General features: G+C 35.0%; 1 protein-coding gene and 1 long non-coding RNA gene across 8 annotated transcripts in view; both read left to right on the forward strand.

Annotated features, from left to right (window-relative positions):
* The window catches only part of LOC129256982 (myotubularin-related protein 14-like), a 65,284-nt gene that overhangs the window by 39,120 nt on the left and 5,405 nt on the right, over window positions 1-20,759 (forward strand). For 6 of the 7 annotated variants that reach the window (XM_064097375.1, XM_064097374.1, XM_064097376.1 and 3 more), the window contains 13 exons: window positions 2,728-2,794; window positions 5,729-5,851; window positions 7,495-7,639; window positions 8,430-8,504; window positions 9,614-9,677; window positions 12,702-12,787; window positions 15,779-15,855; window positions 16,258-16,294; window positions 16,844-16,911; window positions 17,241-17,305; window positions 17,707-17,890; window positions 19,497-19,605; window positions 20,327-20,355. In XM_064097375.1, coding sequence (XP_063953445.1) covers window positions 2,728-2,794; window positions 5,729-5,851; window positions 7,495-7,639; window positions 8,430-8,504; window positions 9,614-9,677; window positions 12,702-12,787; window positions 15,779-15,855; window positions 16,258-16,294; window positions 16,844-16,911; window positions 17,241-17,305; window positions 17,707-17,890; window positions 19,497-19,605; window positions 20,327-20,355 — 1,129 coding nt within the window. The remainder of the gene's footprint in view (window positions 1-2,727; window positions 2,795-5,728; window positions 5,852-7,494; window positions 7,640-8,429; window positions 8,505-9,613; window positions 9,678-12,701; window positions 12,788-15,778; window positions 15,856-16,257; window positions 16,295-16,843; window positions 16,912-17,240; window positions 17,306-17,706; window positions 17,891-19,496; window positions 19,606-20,326; window positions 20,356-20,759) is intronic. The other variant, XM_064097377.1, reaches the window with a different exon arrangement.
* On the forward strand, window positions 11,000-11,519 carry LOC135153637 (uncharacterized). The gene is made up of 2 exons (XR_010293115.1): window positions 11,000-11,080; window positions 11,442-11,519. It is a non-coding gene; the product is annotated as an uncharacterized LOC135153637 (long non-coding RNA).

Genomic DNA, 20,759 nt, shown 5'->3' on the forward strand with positions numbered 1-20,759 from the left:
TCTTGACGCTTGAAATCTACCTTACATAAGAGTAGGCGATTGTCACGAAGTTCGAGAAATATGATAACGAAATCAGAATCTCGAATTACATGTAAAGGCTACTTGACCTTGGCAGCAAACTATCACTTAAACATTTTGTTCTAAAACTTGATATACAACAAATAAGCATAACACAAGGAATTTCACAATCGGACACTGCGTCCCTGAAGTCTGACCACGTACTTTAACCCGTGCCTTGCACTGGCGCTTGTTCCTTCTTAGCTCGCACTCGAATGATTGATATTCATTAGCAAGGTCTTTTTGTTTAACATACAGAAACCCATCCAAGAGGAGCTTCCTCCCACCCCTTTCCATCTGCACCCACTCCATCCTTGCAAATAGTGACGGACTCATGTACCAAATCAATGGCGGGTCGTATGGTTTGCATAGAAAAGTCTCCCAATTTCCTTTTATTTTGCCATTGTTGATTAAGTAGAGCATTCTCATTAAAGAAATCAACACTACATATATTTCGCGCGCCAGATAATTATGATAATACCTCTGTTCAAACACAAAACAGTTAAACCAAAACCTAATAATAAGGCAAACTGTTATGTAGGATTTGCGCCGTGTCGATTATTGTTACAAAAGAAGTTCAAACCCCAGTAGGATGTTATAAGCTGGAATATTCTTTATTCAGCGTTTAAAAAACAATAACAACAACAAATACAACAACAACAAGAAAATCCATTGTATCACTTTATACCTTCTTAATATAGTTTTACAATTTCATTCAAATCTCTTGTTCTTTCCCCCTCTATTTTAGCACGCCTGAACGCACGGGAAGTAGCGGTTATTTGAGCTGCGCGATATTTACATTGGAATGTAAAAGCTTCAATCACATCTTCCGGCGGCCCACATGGCGAGCTAAGAAAAAAAAATTGTGCTGGTCATACGAAGATTGCCAAAACGAATGATCTTATGCTATGGTGACATAACAATAATTATCGTACGAATGATGCGTTCGTATGACTTCTGGATTTCGTAAAGATTTGCAGATGAAGCTGACTATTTACGGCTTCTTACAGCGGTGATCGTTTGATTTCAAGATACTCGAGAATAAAATAATTGTCCTCGGGGGTAATTGTGCGAGGGGGTAATTGTCCGGGGGGTAATTGTCCGGGGGGAAGTTGTTCGGGGGGTATTTGTCCGGGGGGTAATTGTCCTCGGGGGGTAGTTGTCCTCAGGGGGTAATTGTTCGGGGGGTAATTGTCCTCGAGGGGGTAATTGTCAGGGGGGTAGTTTTCTGAGGGGTGATTGTCCAGGGGGTAGTTGTCCTAGAACCGTAGGTGAGCAATGTTCTACTAGTTAACAATATTACATGTATGTTAAACGATAGATTCTATAAATATATAGATATTCTGTTATATTTTGTTATACTTTTATCTGTTTGAGTATGGTAATTATTTGTTTTCAAATTCAAATGGTTTTAAAATGAGATTCAAAAGGTTTTTGTCTCGCCCACCAGAGGTGAAAGCGAAACTTAGGGATCTAAATGTCGTCCGTCGTCCGTCCGTCACAAACCTTATGACACATAACGCCACAACCGTAAGTCGCTTTTCAACCAAACTTGGATGGTAGGTGGACTTGGGGACCTGCATGTTATGCTGCAGTCGGAGGTCACATGGTAAGGTCAAAGGTCATTTTCAGGTCAACGTTAAAGTTTACATGCAAGACTCTTATGACACCTAACTCCGCAACCGTAAGTCACTTTTCAACCAAACTTGGATGGTAGATGGACTTGGGGGACCTACATGTTAGGCTGCAGTCGGAGGTCACATGGTAAGGTCAAAGGTCATTTTCAGGTCAACTTTAAATTTTATGTGCAAGGCACTTATGACAAGTGTTATTCCATCCCAGTCATTTCACAATGAAGTTTTAATACAATTCTGTTGCGTACCCTCGCAAATCACGATATTTCTGGTTATTTTCATAAGTGGGCGAGACACAAAATCGCTTTTGCCTTGTAATCTATTTCCGAAGCGCAAAATGATAGCGCCGCAAAATTTAATGACTTTTTTCTTTAAAGTCTCGCGCAACTTTTGAGACCAAATTTGCGACGTATGGGTATAGAATCGCGAGGCCACGTGACTTTTTACATAACAATTTCATGCCAAAAGTGGCTCATTTTTATACTTAGTGTACAAAGTCTGTGGGAGATGAAATTCATAAAAGGGTGATTATTTTTTGTTCTAATTGGTCTGCTTAATTGATTTAGGGTTTAATTTAGTTGTTAAATGGTCTGTAATAAGTTCCATTGAAAAAAACAATGAAAAACAAAAGATTAATTCTAAAAAACAAAGAAATACATAAGGAAAAAACTTGCTTTTGCAATTTTTCTTTGTGGAAATCTTTAAATTAGATTACAAAGAAGACATCTGGAAAAAAAGAAGAAATTTGTAGAGAAATTTGATGTTAATTTTGCAAATAATGTTTTTTCACGAAAATGTATTTTTATGAATAAATTTTTATTCATAATAAATGAAAAATGATTATTTTCAGAATTTTTGTTTATACTGGCTTGTAGTTTAAGTGGCAAAGAATGTGAGTGCCAAATTTAGGTGCGATCGCGTGAACGGCAGCTAAGATCAGAATGGGGGGGGCCATCACCCCCCCCCCCTCCCCGTCCTCAATACATCTCAAATAGCCCAGATTTAAAGTGAGTCAGTCATTTTTTTTCCTTAACAGGAGGTGAAAGTGCAGAACCAGAGGATGAAGAAACTTTTACCAGTCTGAGTAGGAGTCCATCTACAAGGTCAGTGGTATACATAGATAGTACAAGGGGGATGCTTTTTATGTTGGGCTCCTGGTACAAGTTTGTGAGTAGACGGGTTTAGTTTGTTAAGGACGTTCCACAGTTAAAATGAAGTCCATGTCATTTTCACCAAATTTTGCCGAGAGTTACTTTGGTATGTATGCATTATGAAAATGCAAAAAATAATATAGGTTCATGTGCTTTACGGGACTTCAAAGTCGCTGTATTTGAATGATATGAAATGTTGCGCAATCAAGAGAATTATGCCTCTCTTAGACCTCACGAATTCACCAAATGAGTTTACATCATCTTTACTCTGTCGATATCGCATCAAACTTTCAGGATGTGTAATTTGGTAGATACCAAAGTAGGAGAATATATTTTAATTGGCAAAACCGTATCTATTTGGAGTCAGCAGCGCCCTCATTTCACAAGAATGGTGCATAAACTTCCAAAATACAAATCTTTAAAAGACGTGAATCTACTCGAAAATTTAAAAAGTACCGGTATATTTTTAGCTGCACTTTATTCAAAATCCATGTCATTTTCATCAAATTTGGCTAAATCGTAGAGGAATACATTGCAAAGGTGTAGGGAAGTTAAAAATATGGGGTCCATGTGCTCGTTTTTAAACTATCAGTGTCCAAAGTGTTGCGAGTTGGCTTAAAAATCGCCTAAAATGCGCCGAAAGCGTGCAAAAGTCTATACTGTCTAAAATGCGAATGGTTCTGTTGTTCTGCTCCCAAACACTCAATATCCATGTCATTTTCATCACACTCTCTAGATTTGTAGAGGAATATATTCCAAAGACGTTAAAAGATAAAAAATATGGGGGTCCATGTGCTCGTTTCTAATCTATCAGTGTCTAAAGTGTTGCGAGTTGGCTTGAAACAGCCCAAAATGCGCCTAAAATGGGCAAAAGTCTAATACCGTCCAAAATGTATAAATTCCGAATGGTTCCTTTGTTCTGCCCCCAAACATTCAAAATCCATGTCATTTTCATCATACTCTCTAGATTGGTAGAGGAATATATTCTGTAGACGTTAAAAGATTAAAAATATGGGGTCCATGTGCTTGTTTTTAAACTATCAGTGCCTGTAGTGTTGCAAGTTGGCTTGGAACAGCCCAAAATGCGCCGAAAAAGTGCAAAAGTGTGATAAGACCGTCCAAAATGTCTAAAATACGAATGGTTCCGTAGTTCTGCTCCTAAGCATTCAAAATCTATGTCATTTTCCTCATACTCTCCGAATTTGTAGAGGAATATATTCTGGAGACGTTAAAATATGGGGTCCATGTGCTCGTTATCAAACTATCAGTGTCTGTAGTGTTGCAAGTTGGCTTGGAACAGCCCAAAATGCGCCGAGAACAAGCAAAAGCCTGATTATACCGTCTAAAATGCATGTCATTTTCATCATACTTTGCGCATAGATACTTAAACATCTGAATATTCCAAATATGCAAAAATTAACATGAGTCCATGTGCTTGATTTTTTGCTATAGAGCTTCAAAGTTCACCCAAATGGATGTTCTTAAGAATGAGCATTCAAAAGAATTTTGCATTTTTAGACCTCACGAGATCACAACAATGAGTTTAAAGCTCAATTACTCAGTCAAACTCCATGAAAATTTCATCAAATTTTACAATATAATTAATAATTGTATCGTTAAGATGGATAATGTATTTATATTGCTATTAATTGTTTGCTCTTTTACACTGTAAGTCTAACAGCACTCTCAGTTCTTAGAAATTGCGCATAAGATAACAAAAACTCAACCTCAAAAATGTGAAATTTCAATAAAAAACTTGAGAAGTACAAGAAATAATGCACTTTATGCAAAATCCATGTCATTTTCACCAAACTTTTCAAAGTTGTAGAGGAAGGTATACCTAAGAGGTGCAAACATTAAAATATATGGGTTCATATGCTCATTTTCAAACTATCAGCACTTTTATTAGAGCAAATGTGCTTTTTAAAACACCCCAAAAAGCACAAAAAGCTTTGTAATGTATGAAAATTCCAAACCACTCTAACATTTATTCAAACTAGGGGTCATATTCGTCATACTTTGCAGCACTACAGAGTAAAGTATTTTGAAATTGTAGAGGAATTCAAGAAAAAAAATGGTCCATATGGAATAATTCCAGTTTATTAGCTCCATAAAATAACACATCGGATCTGCAGTTAGTGCAGATAAGGAGAAAATCAGCTCATACCGACAGCTGATTAATCACCTGTTCATCCATTGTGATGTCAGCGCGCAGAGTGTAAAATATGCGCAGATCATAATGCGCACAAACATAACTGTGGAACGTCCTTAAAATATGATATTGCATTAAATTGAATCGGGTGAACAACATCCTCCTTTCATTTGAATTTTTATACGCCCGTCCTAGATGGGACGTATTATGGTATCACGCTTGGTGTCTGTCCGTCCCTTAAATTTTCCTTGTAAATGCAATTACTTCAGTTTTTAACCTAGGCTCATAGCATAGATCCCTGGAAGCTTAATAATTTCAAGGTCATATGTCAAGGTCACAGTGACATGTTTTTATCTTACCCTTCTGCAGTCCTTGTAAATATGATAACTTCAGTTTAACTAAACCTAGGCTCATATAAATTGGTGTGTATGATGATAGCATGAATCCCACAAAGCCTATCGATTTTGAGGTCAAAAGGTCAAGGTCATAGTAACATGTTTTCATCTTGCCCATCTGAAGTCCTTGTAAATGCGATAACTTTAGTTAAACTTAACCTGGTGAAGGTGAAGTCACCACCTTCCACTCTTCCTACTTGACCTATAACTCCATTTTCCATGTTAACTACAGGTGGGCATATTATGTGGTCTTCGAGTTGACAATTTAAAGGTACAAATCTTTAGCATATTTATCAAATTGAACTGTCTATCAATTTCTTGTTATATTTTGCACTACAGTAGCAATGATTGGCCATTGTTTGACCGGTACAGAGGTCAAGATATCAAGTTGTTGAAGATGCTGTCTGTGACGACTGTATGTGACCTTATGCTGGAGAATAAGAAAGTCAAGTTTGGAGTCAAGTAAGTGACCTTGTAATGATCTGACATTTGCTCAACTGACCTTTGTTTAAAATTACAATTTATCTATTGGTTCGTTGCACTTATCGCAAAGAAAATTTTGCCAAAATTTCCCAATCCCAGTTTGGACAGGATTGTAACTTGGATTTTGGTCACATCAAAGATTGTGGGTGAGATTAGGTGTATTGAGGATCTCATGTTTAGGTAGACAGTTGTATTTTAAAATCATTATTTATTGTTGAGTTTTGATTTGTTTTGTGCTTGTTGTACTGACGTACATAAAGTTTTGTCTGGGAAATTCTATGAAATAAACCCTTCAGCCAATATCCATAAAATGCCCTATAATAGTGCTGTTATTGGTAAAAAAAATTATGTCGATATATCGCTAAAACTATCTTACTGATATAGATAACTGTCGACAAAAGAACATAATCAATACAAATTATTTATGCATTGATTAGCAATGTCACAATACTCACATTGGTCAAAATTTGTATCTGCCACTGTACCAAGAATGCTATAAAATCCGCATTCAATTACATAACAACTTTTAACAAACATATTTAGTTCATGAAGTTCATAAAATTTATTTCCACATTTAGCATAAATACATCCTCACCTTTCACGTTATTAGCATTATTTTAGGGTTTGATGAAGTTTTATCAATAATATATTGGGGCTTTTTGGACATTGTTCTAAGCAGGTAATGACTTTCGCCTATCTGCCATTTTGATATCATGCTGTACATCTTCGAACATAGAGGGCAGCAACACACGGCCGTGTGCTGCCTTCTACGTTAGTTGGTACTTGTTTTTGGTCGCTAAATTTGAGCTTGCGCTTGTGAATGTTTTTGTTTGAATCGAATGGGGTCAAGTGCAGTCATGATGTTTGGATTGTCATGATTATTGCGAAGTGAGATCATGTTTTGTGGCTAGTAAGTACTTGTATTTTGTTGAGATTTGGGAGTAATTTCTGTTGCTGTTCTGTGCATTTTGAGGAAAAATACAATTTCCGTGATATTCCATATGAAAGGCCACTTTCAAACGGCCGTTTCAATAAATTCCGTCCGTTTTCAGCAGTCGCGTAAAATCATTGTTATGTCCCTACATAATAGCGGGTATTATTGACAATGAGAGAAAGGTTATCAATATCGCTAAGTGGCAAAAAACATGTGATTATAGACAAGACTAGCGATAAAGAGGTTATCCTTAACAGCACTACTACCCTGTAATTTGGCTTAGCCTCATGAACTGATTGGCAGAAGGTAATGGTTTGTATCCTTATATGTAGATTAATATATTTCAAGGGTAATATACTTTAAGTGATGTTCCCATCTCTCACACTAAATACCTTATCTTGCAATGGAAATTGTATGAAAAAATAATAAGTTTTCAACTTTGTAGTGAGATTAGTATCACTTTCATTTATTTCTTTAATACAAATTTTGGCTATTAAATGAAGAAAGTGAAACCGTGCATTTGTGCATAGAAGTGTGGACCGCCCAATGTAGGCCTGGTCCATTGTGTCCCATCTGTATAGATAGTGAGAATTAATGCAGCAAAATAAATCTTTAAATTATTTAATAACCTAAAAAAGATGATAGATGATAAATAAAAATGAGATTATGTTATATCATCATTTGACAGTGTAACATCATCAGAGAAAGTTGACAAGGAGCATCGGTACTCTGATTTCTGCTTGCTATCATTGCCGTATCCTGGATGTGAATTCTTCAAAGATTTCAGAGATAATGGCTTCAATGGTGTTAATCTCTTCTTTGACTGGTCCCAGGTAACCAAAATACATCACATACATGCATTGGCATACGCTGGGTGAGGGGGGGGGGGGGGGTTACTCGGGTTTTTAAACCCATTTTGTATGCAGGGAGTTAGGTGACAGGGGTTCCACCCCTGCCCCCCCAATAAATCAACTTTCAGAAAAACCTGCGTACGTTACTGTATACATGTCTTTCTTGATCAACAAATATAAAAAAACAATAGGACTTATGGCAATGTCCTCAATTTCATATCTGTTCAAAGTCCAATATAGCAGAAAATAGAACAAAACAAGATAGTTAATTGATATTGTTCACAAATTTTATAGACTATGGTATTTTCACACAAGTTGACAAAAAAGTTTAACATATACTTTATAAATCTCAAAATAAACTCTGCTATATTGAATCGTGTAATGCAGGCGAAAATTTGTAGTGGCGTTCCACTTATAATAGAATGCATGAAGATTACATGATTTAAAGTGGTAAACAAGTTACTAATTTTCCCCCTTTTTAACATTAGTGAGAGTGAATAATTACACAATTTTGACAAATGATAAATTTTGCATTCAGATGGTTGTAAACAAAAAATAATTATCTACAAAGATTGGATTTCAACATTAGTTAAAAGTGTATCAAAATGATTGAGAATCTGATAAGCTCCCAAGAATCAGTTACCTGTCATATGAAAAGTCATACATAACTTACAAACATCTGTATGAAAAACCTCCTTGACCTTGTATTGATTTTACAATATTTATGAAAAATAATTACCCTTTTTGTTTCTATTTCTCAACATGTAAATAGGACTTTGTTGATGCTGATCTGAGTATTCCAGACAGAGTAGCCACTGCAACTGGCATTGATTGGCATGTTTACAGGGTGAGATAATCTATCACTTCATTTATCAATACAACTTATCACAACTGAATCAGCCCCCCCCACCTCTGACTTTTTACTTTCAAGTCTCGTGCAACTTTCGAAACCAAAATTGCGACCCCCCCCCCGTTTCAAATTACGCAACATTTCGTAAGTGCATGCAGACCCAAAATTGCTCAAAAACGTGAATTCGTGTACAAATCCAATGCAAATAGTGTGTTTAGCCAATATTCATTAATGTTTCATTATTTCCCCTTTTAATGATTAAAATCAATTAATCTCACCTTGTTTATGGTAATTATGGTCCCTGACAAAGTGACAATTTCCATTGAAAGGACATTGTCGAAAAACAAGGAAATACATAAGAAATTTAGAAAACAATAAAATTCGTAAGAAAATAAATGTGATGTTGAATTTTTTAAAGTACATTTGATCAGATTCCTATAAAGAGTCTGTGAACCAAAAATTAGCATTTTAGGGGCATTATTTAGTTATTTAGAGCAAATATTTGACTTTATGCATAAATTAGCATAATTTATTAGCAATGAGATTTTTCACAGAATTTTATCTTACAAATTTGTAGATTATGCTGGTGGGTAACGCACGTGCCAATATTTGTCGTGATCGTGCGATCGACGGCCGAGATCATAAGGGAGTGCTGAATCAGCCAGTCTTCTTTGGCGTCGATATAGCCCAGTCTATTTAGGATTAACAGTCATTTCAAATATACCGATGGGTGCCATTTCTGAGGCAGACAGATAAATAATGTCAGGTTGCACATACTAATTCTGTATCATCTACAGCACTTAAATGTTACTGTTTTGTTAACAGATTTTATTTTTATATGTGGTATTAATGAAAAGACAATAAAGTTACTATGAAGTAGGTGACCATGACTTTCATTAAAGGATGTAATCATTGCAAGAATGGTTTGATATGGAAACACTTTGAATAAAATCATGATAAAAAAATTATTATAGGAAGTGGCATTTTCTTATATGGGCAGGTAGTAATATGGACAAGCAGGAATCATTTCCAAATTCTGAATCGTCAAAGACTTCAATGTCTATTTTTCAAAAACGACATTGTTGATGTTTTTCATTTTATTACAGTCATGGGATCTGGTAAGGATAACACAAAACTACTTGAAGCTACTCCTGTTCCTCATCAAAGATGGTGAGTGATAATAAAACCTTACATAAATTTTATGATACTACAAGTAAATCAGATGGTAGGTCAATATAATTTCACTCTTTCCTTATTAGTTATTATAAGGCATTTTAGCAGATAAATAATTGTCATTATTTTGCTTGCTACTTTCAATCCAAGACCAACGATCTATTATTTGGAACAATTTATATGCCTGTTACTTTCAATCTGAGACCAACCAACAGTTGCCATGTTGAACTTCCTGGGCTTTGCCCATAGGAATACTGTACAAACACAGAGGGCAACATTGGTCATATTTCTGCTAGTTCACTTGCGCAGTAGGAGCCGATTTTGATCACTAATTTCAGTATATGCGAAATCTGATTGGGACTAGTTTCTGACCCAACACATTGTAGATCATGCGCTAGGCTAAGTGTATGTGCGCGCCATGCATGATGTGCAAAGATGACGTGGGACTGCATGGTAACAGTTTACGTCACAATTGCTTATCAGCAAGGATTACTTAGCCAAGTTTGTGATTAACCTGACATCAGAAGTAGTGATAAGCAAACAGGCATTTAAATAGTTCCAAATAATAGCTTTTATTAAACATTATACAGCTGTAGGTAATAATAATAATGATAATGATATTGACTAGCTATTCTTTCGCGGAGCATCAAATGTATTGCCACTTCCATTGACGAGTGGATACCATGGGGTCTCGAAAAGCACCCTAAACATGTATTTTCCATATTCTGAAAATGCACCCCTTAACAAGTATTGGCGTGTGAAACCCTACCCTCAACAAGTATTGGAAACAAAACGATGCTATTGGCAAATATTCCGTGAATTAAACCCCTAAACAAGTACAGCGATATTTCAATTGTTATGTCGCGGGCGTCGGTCGTCGGTTTTACCTTTACCTCAGGGATGCCACTTTTCCGTATTTATACGGAATTCCGGCTTTTTTCCTGCTATCTGTCTTATTTCCGTATTTCCGACTTTTCCTGTTTTCTGTGTATTAAAAAAAATGAAAAGTCCTCCTTTTTTTCCCCCTATTTCTTCCGATTGCGATGCATGTCGATCGACTGAGTGAGAGATATTTCCCCGAGATATTTGCTTTTATACAGTACATATATTATAAACGCGCGCACTGCCTACTACGTTCATTGAGTTATGCTTTTATCAAGGCTTTCTGATTAGAATTATCGATATCCTGGCCAATCAATGCGAGCGACAAGTTCCAAACGCACGCACATAGACAAGCGCAAAGTAGCGGCACGAATCGCGGTATACTAGCGACTGGTAAATACGTCTGTACAGATGATGACGTCATCCAAGATGGCAACTTACGATGACCAACGAAGGAATCGAGGATGACTAAGTTTTGATCATCATTTGAAAGGAATTAGCGGTAACTGCGGTCTAAGGTACGATGTTTCTGAATTTTACATATTTTCTCGTAAGTTTGGATGTAATTATTTTTTTATAATGTGACATTTTATGTACCAAAAACGATCCGAAAATCAGGTTTCCGCCGAATGTTAGATCTAACGTTACTGCTGCATGCTGATACGGAACCCAGGGAGCTCCGGCCCGGAAAGCGGGCCGGAGCTCCTTGGGTTACGTATCAGCTAGCCCCGGCCCGCAAAGCGGGCCGGAGCTCCCTTGATTAGCTGATACGTTGTCTTTATGTACGGGCCAACAACTCTTCAGTCTATGTATTGGTGAGTGGAGCCAACGCGGTTCAGCTGAACAACCAAAATACAGAGACTGAAGCTTTTGGTCTAGCGTTCTATGAGAAACACACAACTAACTACCGTCAGTTTTTCAAACCTAATTGACTTCAAAGTCATCGATCACAACAAGGTAAGAAACCACTTGGTCCTCCCCCCTCCCCTAAATTTGAGGTGGGGGCGGACCGCCCCCCCCTCCTAATTTTTTTTTTTTTTTTTTTTTTTTTTTGCTTGTCCAATTTTTTACCTGTGACATGTGTCCATCCCAAAATTAAAGGTGGACCCCCCCTAAAAAAAATTTTTCTTGGACACTATCCCGGCCCGCGATAAGTTTCAGTATTTTTGGAGAACACCTAGTGGCATCCCTGTTACCTACATCATTGGGTTTAGTACGGCCCCACCTCCCACACCTCGCGCAAATAGGACTCTTAACATGTAGTGTTGACTGTTTGGCAAAAAGTACATCCTTTATAAAACATTTTAGTCTTTTTTATACCCTCGCAAATTTGACCCTAAACACGTAGCTTTCTTAGTGAAATGGATACCCTTTTTTCATTATTTTAGTGATTTTGAGACCCTTATTACGTTACGTACGTAATGTGCCCTATCTTGAAAAAGACATACTTTTTACATGTTTTTTTGGTCGCGCATGGTATCCACTCGTCAATGTAAGTGACCCCCCCCCCCCCCCCCCCCCCCCCCGAGTATTCCCCTCGTCTAAAGACTTGGGGCCGATATGATTCTGTTGCGAGCAACATACTTGATGTTCCCTTAAGGCCAGTCAATATTGTATAAATATTTAATTTCTACAGTGAAAGAAAGTGTCAAGTTATACATTTCCTTTTATTATATCTGATAAGGTATTATTCAATATTTCCTATAGCACAATTTTATATATGTTGGTAATTTGTTTCCATGACATTTTCTTATTATATATACTCCTCACATAATGCCACGGGGGGGGGGGGGGTATTAATCCCCTTCAGTGATATACCTAGTTGCTTATTGACAAAACTTTTCAAAGTAATTGAATGTATGGAAGTGAATGACTATTTTATGTAAAGCGTGAGTAGGATATTAAATCCTATCTAATCGATAATGACTACCGTAAATATCAAAATTTGAACCGAAAAAGGCTTTTTAGTTATTTTTGCAATGTGTTTTTAAATTACTTTGAAGAAAGACTGTTTATAATAATGATATGTATTCTTCCAAATTATTTGCTTTATTTATAAATTTATGTATTTGTCTGTTTGTTTGTTTATCTCTTACTAATATTTAGTGGTATTTATATATTTATTCTTTACTCTTGCAGGAGATTCTGGTGTTTTAGTTCACTGTATATCAGGCTGGGATCGCACACCTCTTTTCATCTCTCTTCTCAGGCTTTCTCTTTGGGCAGTAAGAAATTACCTCTCATTTTATGTACAAAAAGAGCCAAGTGTATGGTAATAATGATGTAGTATGAAATGCAAGAGTTTGTGGAATATTTGTTGATTAATATTTTTAAAATATGCTTTCAGTATTTATTTAAAAAAATGTTCACAATGATGATTCCTTGACATTTGTTGGTAAGCTATTCCAAAGTTTTATAGCTTTTCAAGCAAGTGTAAATTTAGTTTTTTTAGATAAAATTTGCAGAGTTGTTACAAAAATGACAATTTAAAGGGAAAGAAAATCAGTGATAGTAATATACTGTACTTTTTTCAATCCATACAAAATGGATCACAATTTATGGATAAGACAGTGTGGACAGTGTGCATGTAAAAAAAGAAATAAATATTTGGTATAAATCATACAATTTCTGCAATATTCCATGCTTTAGCAACTGCCAGTAAAGTATACGCAGAGATGCCAACCGGTACATTTTTGCCGTATTTGTTACGTTTTTTCACCCAAAATACGGCGTTACTTTTTTTCTTTGCAAAATACGTTTTCTTAAGATTTCGATCGTGTACAATATGCATTGTGTTTAGCTAGCTGGGTGTTTAAGGTGAGTGTGCATTACGATAGGTAGTGCGGTAAAGAATTACGCATAAAAAATCCCCAATGTGGTGGTGCTTTGTGCAGGGCATAAATTAAGGTATACCATAAAATTAATCGACGGCCAGGGCGTCGATGCCCCTATAACTGGCCGTGATGCCTTTACAAAAAGTGATCAATTCACGGCCAAAAAGGCTGTGCCCTTTTTTTCTACCTGGCCGACGTGCCCTTTTCAAAACTGGTCATGCCCTTTCTCAGTGTAAGATTAAAGTTTACAAAGTTCTCCCATATTTCACAAGCAAAAATGCAGAAGAGAGAGAGAAAAAAACAAAGTTAAAAACTAACTCAGATCAATTCAAACTGCAAGCCATTTTCTGTGATTTTCTGGGATCTACACACAGACACACACACACACGCAAAGTTAGCATACAGTGTACATGTACTAGCTGCCGCACGTGGCTTGGCCTGCCTGCCTGTGTGGTGTGTGGCAGGCTTGCGTGATCGGAGGAGATTTGCAAACTCTGAATCAAAGTGAACAATCTCACATGATTAATAGTTTTTCCAACAAAATAATCACAAAATCGGCAGGACATTTTTATAATTACATATAATTATATGGATCCTCAGATTAATGATTTGGTGATGTAGTCGTAGGAGCAAGTTATCAAGTTTTCATTACTAGTTCGGTCTAGTTGTTTCAGCTTTTGTTTTGAGTGAAATTGAGTCTTATCGTGTTCGCACCGATAACAAGAAGACAAGACAATGGGAAGAGAGATGGTGCGATGCCGCGATGTTCATTTTATTAAAGTTTGACAATGTTTCACTTTGAAATTTTATTCGTTTCTAAAACATTTTAGTTTTCTAACAATTTTTAAATATATTATAAAAAAGACAAATATCAGTAAGATTTTTGTTAGATGATTACATTTGTTTTGTTTGCTTGAAGCTTGAATTTTTTTCCTCTTTAATTCTTCATTTCTTTCTTTATTGCTTTCTTTCGTTCATTTTCTTTCTTTTCTATCTTTTTTTCTTCATCCTTTCTTCTATCCTTCCTGCTTGCTTTTTTGTTCTATCTTATTTCAAATCTTTCCTAGCTTTCTTTCCTGATCCTTTCTCTCTCTCTGTTCATTTTTTGTTCTTCCCTTCCTTCCTTTTCTTATTTTCCTTTTATTTCCTTTCTCCTTTCTTTCCTTATTTTTTTTTGTTCCCTTCCTCTCCTCTTTTCATTCTTTCTGTCATTCCCTCTTTCTTCTTTTCTTTCATTCTTTTCTTGCTTTCACTCTCTCTTTCGCTTCATTCATTCTTTCCTTCCTTTTCTTTTCCTTTCCCTTATTCTTTCTTATCTTCCTTCCTGATTTTTTCTCTTTCTTTTTCTTTTTCCATTCCTTCTTTCTCCATCCTATCTTTTCTAAATTCCCTTTTTCATTCCATCTATATTTATTTCTTATTATTTCCTAGATTTCCTTCCTTTTTTCTGTGTTCATTTATTTTCTTCATTCTTTCTTTCTTTACATGTCCCTCATTGTTTTTCTTTCTTTCTCTTACTTTCCTTCTTTTTTTCTTCTTTTTTTTCTTTCATTCTTTCATTTCTCAAATTGTCTTTGCATCCTTTTCCCTTCCTCACCCTTTTTTTTTTCTTTCTCTCCTATTATTTTCTTTCTTTTTTATTCTTTTTTTTTCCTTTCTTTCATCCTTTATTTCATTCTTTTTCCTTTTTGCTATTCCCTTCCTTCCTTTCTTCCTTTCTCCCTCCCTTCCTGTTTTCTTCTTTCTTTTTCTCAAGGAATGAAAAAAAATTTCATTCCTTCATTCATCCTCCATGTTTTTTCTTTTCCTTTTTTTCGTTCAAACATTCATTCATCATCCCTTCCTTTCTTTTTCTTTCCTTTTTTCTGTTTTATTTATTTCAAAGAATGAAGGAAACCTTTCTTTCCTTTATTATTTCTTTCATCCTTTTATTCTAACTTTCTTTCTTTTTTCCTTCATTTTCTTTAATTCATTTTTTCTTTGTTTCTTTTATAATTATTTTCAGTGATTCCCTTTTTTTATTTTGTGCCACGGTTCGGTCGTTTTGCTTCGTTATATTTTACAAAATACTTTTTAAAAAATCAAAATACTGTTTTTTTCCTCTCAGAATACTGTTTTTGCTTTTTGGAGGTTGGCATCTCTGTATACGGTACATAGAAATTTGTCGTGCTACCTGTAATTGTTGAAATACATTACAAGAAAATGAATTATCTGGTAATTTCCTGAATTATCATAAGAAGTTGTGAAAGTTGTGAAGAGTAATTTGAAGCAGTTAATTGTCAAGGTTTTATTACAAAACAGCTCCATAAACTTTAAATGTATTAATCTACGTGTTTCATTTTAGTAGCCTTACTTATTTTATTTCATTTTTTTACAACTAAGGATTGCAAAGCCCATGCAAATCTCAGTGCAGCTGAAATACTCTATCTCACAATAGCATATGATTGGCTCTTATTTGGGTAAGTACTTGAGGTATCTCTTAAAAGACTTTACATGTATGCAGTCCTTAAAAATTTGACTATGTCCCTTATTAGTATGTTTGCTATTTCATTGAGAAAATTCCCCCTTCTCTTTACATTTGTATTTTGGATCAGTTACCTTTTCAATAGTTAAAAAAAACAATAAGTATTGTAATATTTATCATTTTACAAGTAATTTAGACTCTTATTCATTAATAAATTATCAGTAATCAGTCACAAATTCTTTACAGAAGGAAAATCTTTAGATAGTTTTCTTGAATTAGAGTTTCATTAAAGATGTCGTAATGAATGTAATGATTATTTCAACATTGAAATTTTTCTTTAATTATTATAGTAGGTATGATTTTTTTCGTTTTTTTTCTGTCTTTCACATTTGCTCAGGCACAATCTATGTGACAGATTAGGGAAGGGAGAGGATGTGAGTACTCATATTTCTGTTTTTAAATTGATTGGGTTTGAAGCATTGATCTTATTTACACTGTTTCTGTGTAATCAGTGGTAACAACAAAAAGTTGTCTTTATTTAAAGCCCAGCTAAAGCTTTTAATAAAAGGTTGATAATGTGAATTAGACTGTATCATATATATATATATTGATATATATATCAATATATATATCAATATATATTGATATATATAATTATATATCAATAGTTACATTGATACATCAATATATATGTATATATATATTGATCGGGTACCCATTCAAATAAATGTTCATGTAATACTGCAAGTTTATCCTCTAAAACACATTTCATATCCTCCACATCATAACTACTTTAGGACATGCACATTCATATGATCTAGTGATGAATTAGAATAGTGATAGACATGATTGGGAGGGGGTGGGGATTTAGCAAAGTATATTTTTGATGTTTAAATCACTTCACTTGCTTGTCATATTTATTCCAACTGATAAATTGGGATTTATAAATGTATAAGGTTATAAATTTTATTTCACCCCTCCAGGTTTTCTTCTTCTGTTTCAACTTTCTGAAACATATCACATCTGATGATTTCTCATTAATCCAAAGAAGGTCAGTTAACACATTTGATTTAATATCAAGTGTGATTTATAGTTACCTTTGTAAAAAACAAAACTTTATGATAGTGTCAGGTTCTCCCCCCCCCCTTCTTCATTGTTATCATTCAGTATATTTGATGTTTACATTAACCCTTTTATTGCTGAATTGCATTCTTTGTATAATGTTAATTGATTAATTTTATTTGGACGGTGTAAATGAATTGTAGAATATTTTAAGTAAATTGACAAAATATTCTTCTATGTCCCTAATCTAAGATATTACATTTCATATTTTGATATTTCGAATTAAATGTAGTATTATGTTGTCTCATTCCATTACAGTAGACGACACAGAGCATCAAGTAGAGCAGACTCAGAATCATGTCTTGAACCTATGGTGTTATTAGGTCAGTTTAGTCATTCTCTTTGCAAATCCTGTTTTGCTTCAGTCAGTAAAAATGAATGCCCGGTATCTACCTTTAGCTTTAATGAAAATAGAGTGTAAACTTCATTGTAATGACCTGTTAAAATGAAAAAAATACAGGTATTCAAGAATCTCCCAATTAAGTGTGTCTACTCATTGTATCTGTTCTACTTAAGTGCATAATTTAATATAGGAGTGCTTTAGAGTCAATACCATATATGCTTTTAGAGAGGGGTTGGTCTACTGTGTTTAGTTCATGCACACATTAAACAATATAGTAATTACAGATGTTGCAATATCAGATATATACTCCCAAGAGCATTCTGTATATTGAATTCAAAATTTTCAACAATTGTCCGATTGTTTTCTATTAAATTTCAACAGATCTAGAAGAAAGCAGAAAGCACAAATTAGGCAGTAACTCCAGTCTTAGTAGTAACATCAGTATTACAAGTATCAGTAGCACAAGTTCACCTATCTTAACATCTGTTCAAGACTCTAGCAGTAAAGAAGAGACAAGAAACGGGGATATTCATCAAACGTCAAATGGTGCTGTCAGATATAATGTGTAAGATTCATTACACATGCTATTTTTGTCTCACCTGCGAAGCAGAGTGAGACTATAGACGCCGCTTTTCCGACGACGGCGGCGTCAACACCAAATCTTAACCAAAGGTTAAGTTTTTGAAATGACAGCATAACTTAGAAAGTATATGGACCTAGGTCATGAAACCTGTCCATAAGGTTAATCAAGTATTACTGAAGATCCTGCCTTAGTTTCAGGTCACATGACCAAGGTCAAAGGTCATTTAGGGTCAATGAACTTAGACCATGTTAGGAGAATCAACATCAAAATCTTAACCTAACGTTAAGTTTTTGAATTACCATCATAACTTCGAAATTTTATGGATCTGATTCATGAAACTTGGACATATGTGTAATCAAGTATCTTTAAACATCCCTTCCAAGTTTCAGGTCACATGACCAAGGTCAAAGGTCATTTAAGGTCAATGAACTTTGGCCATGTTGGGGGTATTTGTTGAATTACCATCATATCCGTGTAAGTGTATTGGTATAGTTCATAACACATGGACATAAGAGTAACCAAGTATCACTGAACATCTTGTGCGAGTTTCAGGTCACATGACCATGGTCAAAGGTCAATGGACTTTGGCCATGTCGGGGGTATTTGTTGAATTACCATCATAACTCTGTAAGAATATTGGTATAGTTCATAAAACTTGGACATTAGAGTCATCAAGTATCACTGAACATCTCATGCGAGGTTCAGGTCACATGACAAAAGTCAAAGGTCATTTAAGGTCATTGAACTTTGGCCATTTTAGAGGTTATTATTAGATTGCTGTCATAACTTTCAAAGTCTATAGATATAGTGTATAAAATGTGGATATAGGGGTAATCAAGTATCACTGACAAGTTTTAGGTCACATGATCAAGGTCAAATATCAATGAAGGTAGTATTGCATCATTATATGAATGGTGTTTTTTGTGAATAATTATTTTATAGTAGTTTTCAAAGTCAGCACTGCTGCTATATTGAATCGTGTGATGCAGGTGAGACCGCCAGAGGCATTTCACTTGTTGTATAATCATGTTCTTTCCTTGTGATGGTTTTGCTCCTATTTATTTATATTCAAAATAACTTCAGTTATCTAAACGAAAAAAATATTATTCATAAAAATGTTCAAAGCTCTGATTGACATTTATCTTAACTGTAAATGCTAATTTTAGGGGAATGTTTCATCTTGTAACAACAACATACTTGAAATTACAATTTTTCCAATCCCTGGGGGATTGTCAACATCAGCTGTGATGCTCTGTTTAGCAGAAGACTTTGATCACCAGTGCTCAACACGAACTGCCAGAAATATGTCATACTTTTTTAGGTCAATCCCAACACCAGCCTGATTTCAAGTACGGTGTTGTGGCTGGTGTTGGTGTTGTCACAACACCAACACAACATTTTGACACCGTACTTGAAATCACCCATTTTCATCACTACATCGTACATACATTGTAAAGAATAAAAGACCCTTTGGATACATGTAATGATGACATAGATCTTACTCCCAATTAGTGCAAGAAGAAAAAGATCATAAAATTGGTTTAATTGTTCAAGTAATGGGGCTAATTCTGTTGTCTTGTCTCTTCAGACCAAAGTCATCAATCCACCGGCCTGAGAGTGCAAAGCAAACAATCATCCAATCAGCAACTAGTCCTGTAGCAGTACCCAGGTCATGTCGAAGGTCATCGGCTGATATGGTGAGGGGGACTCTTCTTTTCCAGATCCTACTTTTACCACAATTTGCATGATTAAATCAAATAATCACAATGATAAGTGTCTTCATTTGCCATTGAATCAGGTGGCTGTCTAATCAAGTTGCCTTATTAAGTTACACACAATCTTACATACTTGTTGAAAATTGCAAGCCAAGTGGGTATCTCAAACACAATTAACTAAATTTCAATTATGCAAATGTGGATTACCATTACTTTGCATTGTTATTGCAAAGTGTATTATTTGCCACAACGAAAAGAGATTGCTTTATACAAACTATCAGATTTGTTCAAGCAATAAGACAAATTTTGGGCTTGCGTACAATGTATGGGCAATCCATATAGAAGTTGTGCATGAAGTCATGCATAGCTTTATGAATAGCTATTTACCTGTACCTCCCCCCTTGAAAAATCTGGGGAAAACTGCTTTGTTTTGATATCTCATGTTGAATATGCATGAAATATATTTTTCACCACTGCCAAGCCGAGGAAGAAGAATTTGAATGGGAAATATTTTGTTATTTAAAAAAAAATCCCTTACATGTACCTCAAATGCTTTTCAGTATGTGTTACCTTTATGAATATTTTGTAGTTACTGATCTTGAATAAATATATGAAATATATGAATATAATCAATACAAAGTGTAACTTATTTTGTGTTTTTTGTGATACTTACCTGTATATATACCTTAATTTCATTTTCCAGGCAAAGTCAACATCATCAGCATGTGGAAGGTATGTATTGATTTCTAAACAAAACTTGAAAATGAAGAGGGATAGATACTGTTGTATACAGTGCATATAAAAATACTGTTTACAATTTTGGAAAAGCTTTCAAAATTATATTTCTAAATATGCTAGATTTTTTTAAATACTGAAAGATGCTCTAAATTCAACTCTATTGGATAACATCAAAAAGATCTTTTCCTTGTTCATGCTTGAGCAACATTGACCTATTTGTTCAGGATTTGACAAATGGCTTATGCCAAAATGACTGCTATGGCAATGAGTAATCCCAATTAAATGAATTGCTCTCTGCATTCATTTGTTATTATGATAATATGTGTCAATTTATTATCATGATTGTGATGTTATATTTGCTCTTAAACAGTTGGCAGCCGTCTGTTTCGAGGAGTTTT

Source organism: Lytechinus pictus, chromosome 3 (assembly GCF_037042905.1).
Source record: "Lytechinus pictus isolate F3 Inbred chromosome 3, Lp3.0, whole genome shotgun sequence".
NCBI lineage: Eukaryota > Metazoa > Echinodermata > Echinoidea > Temnopleuroida > Toxopneustidae > Lytechinus > Lytechinus pictus.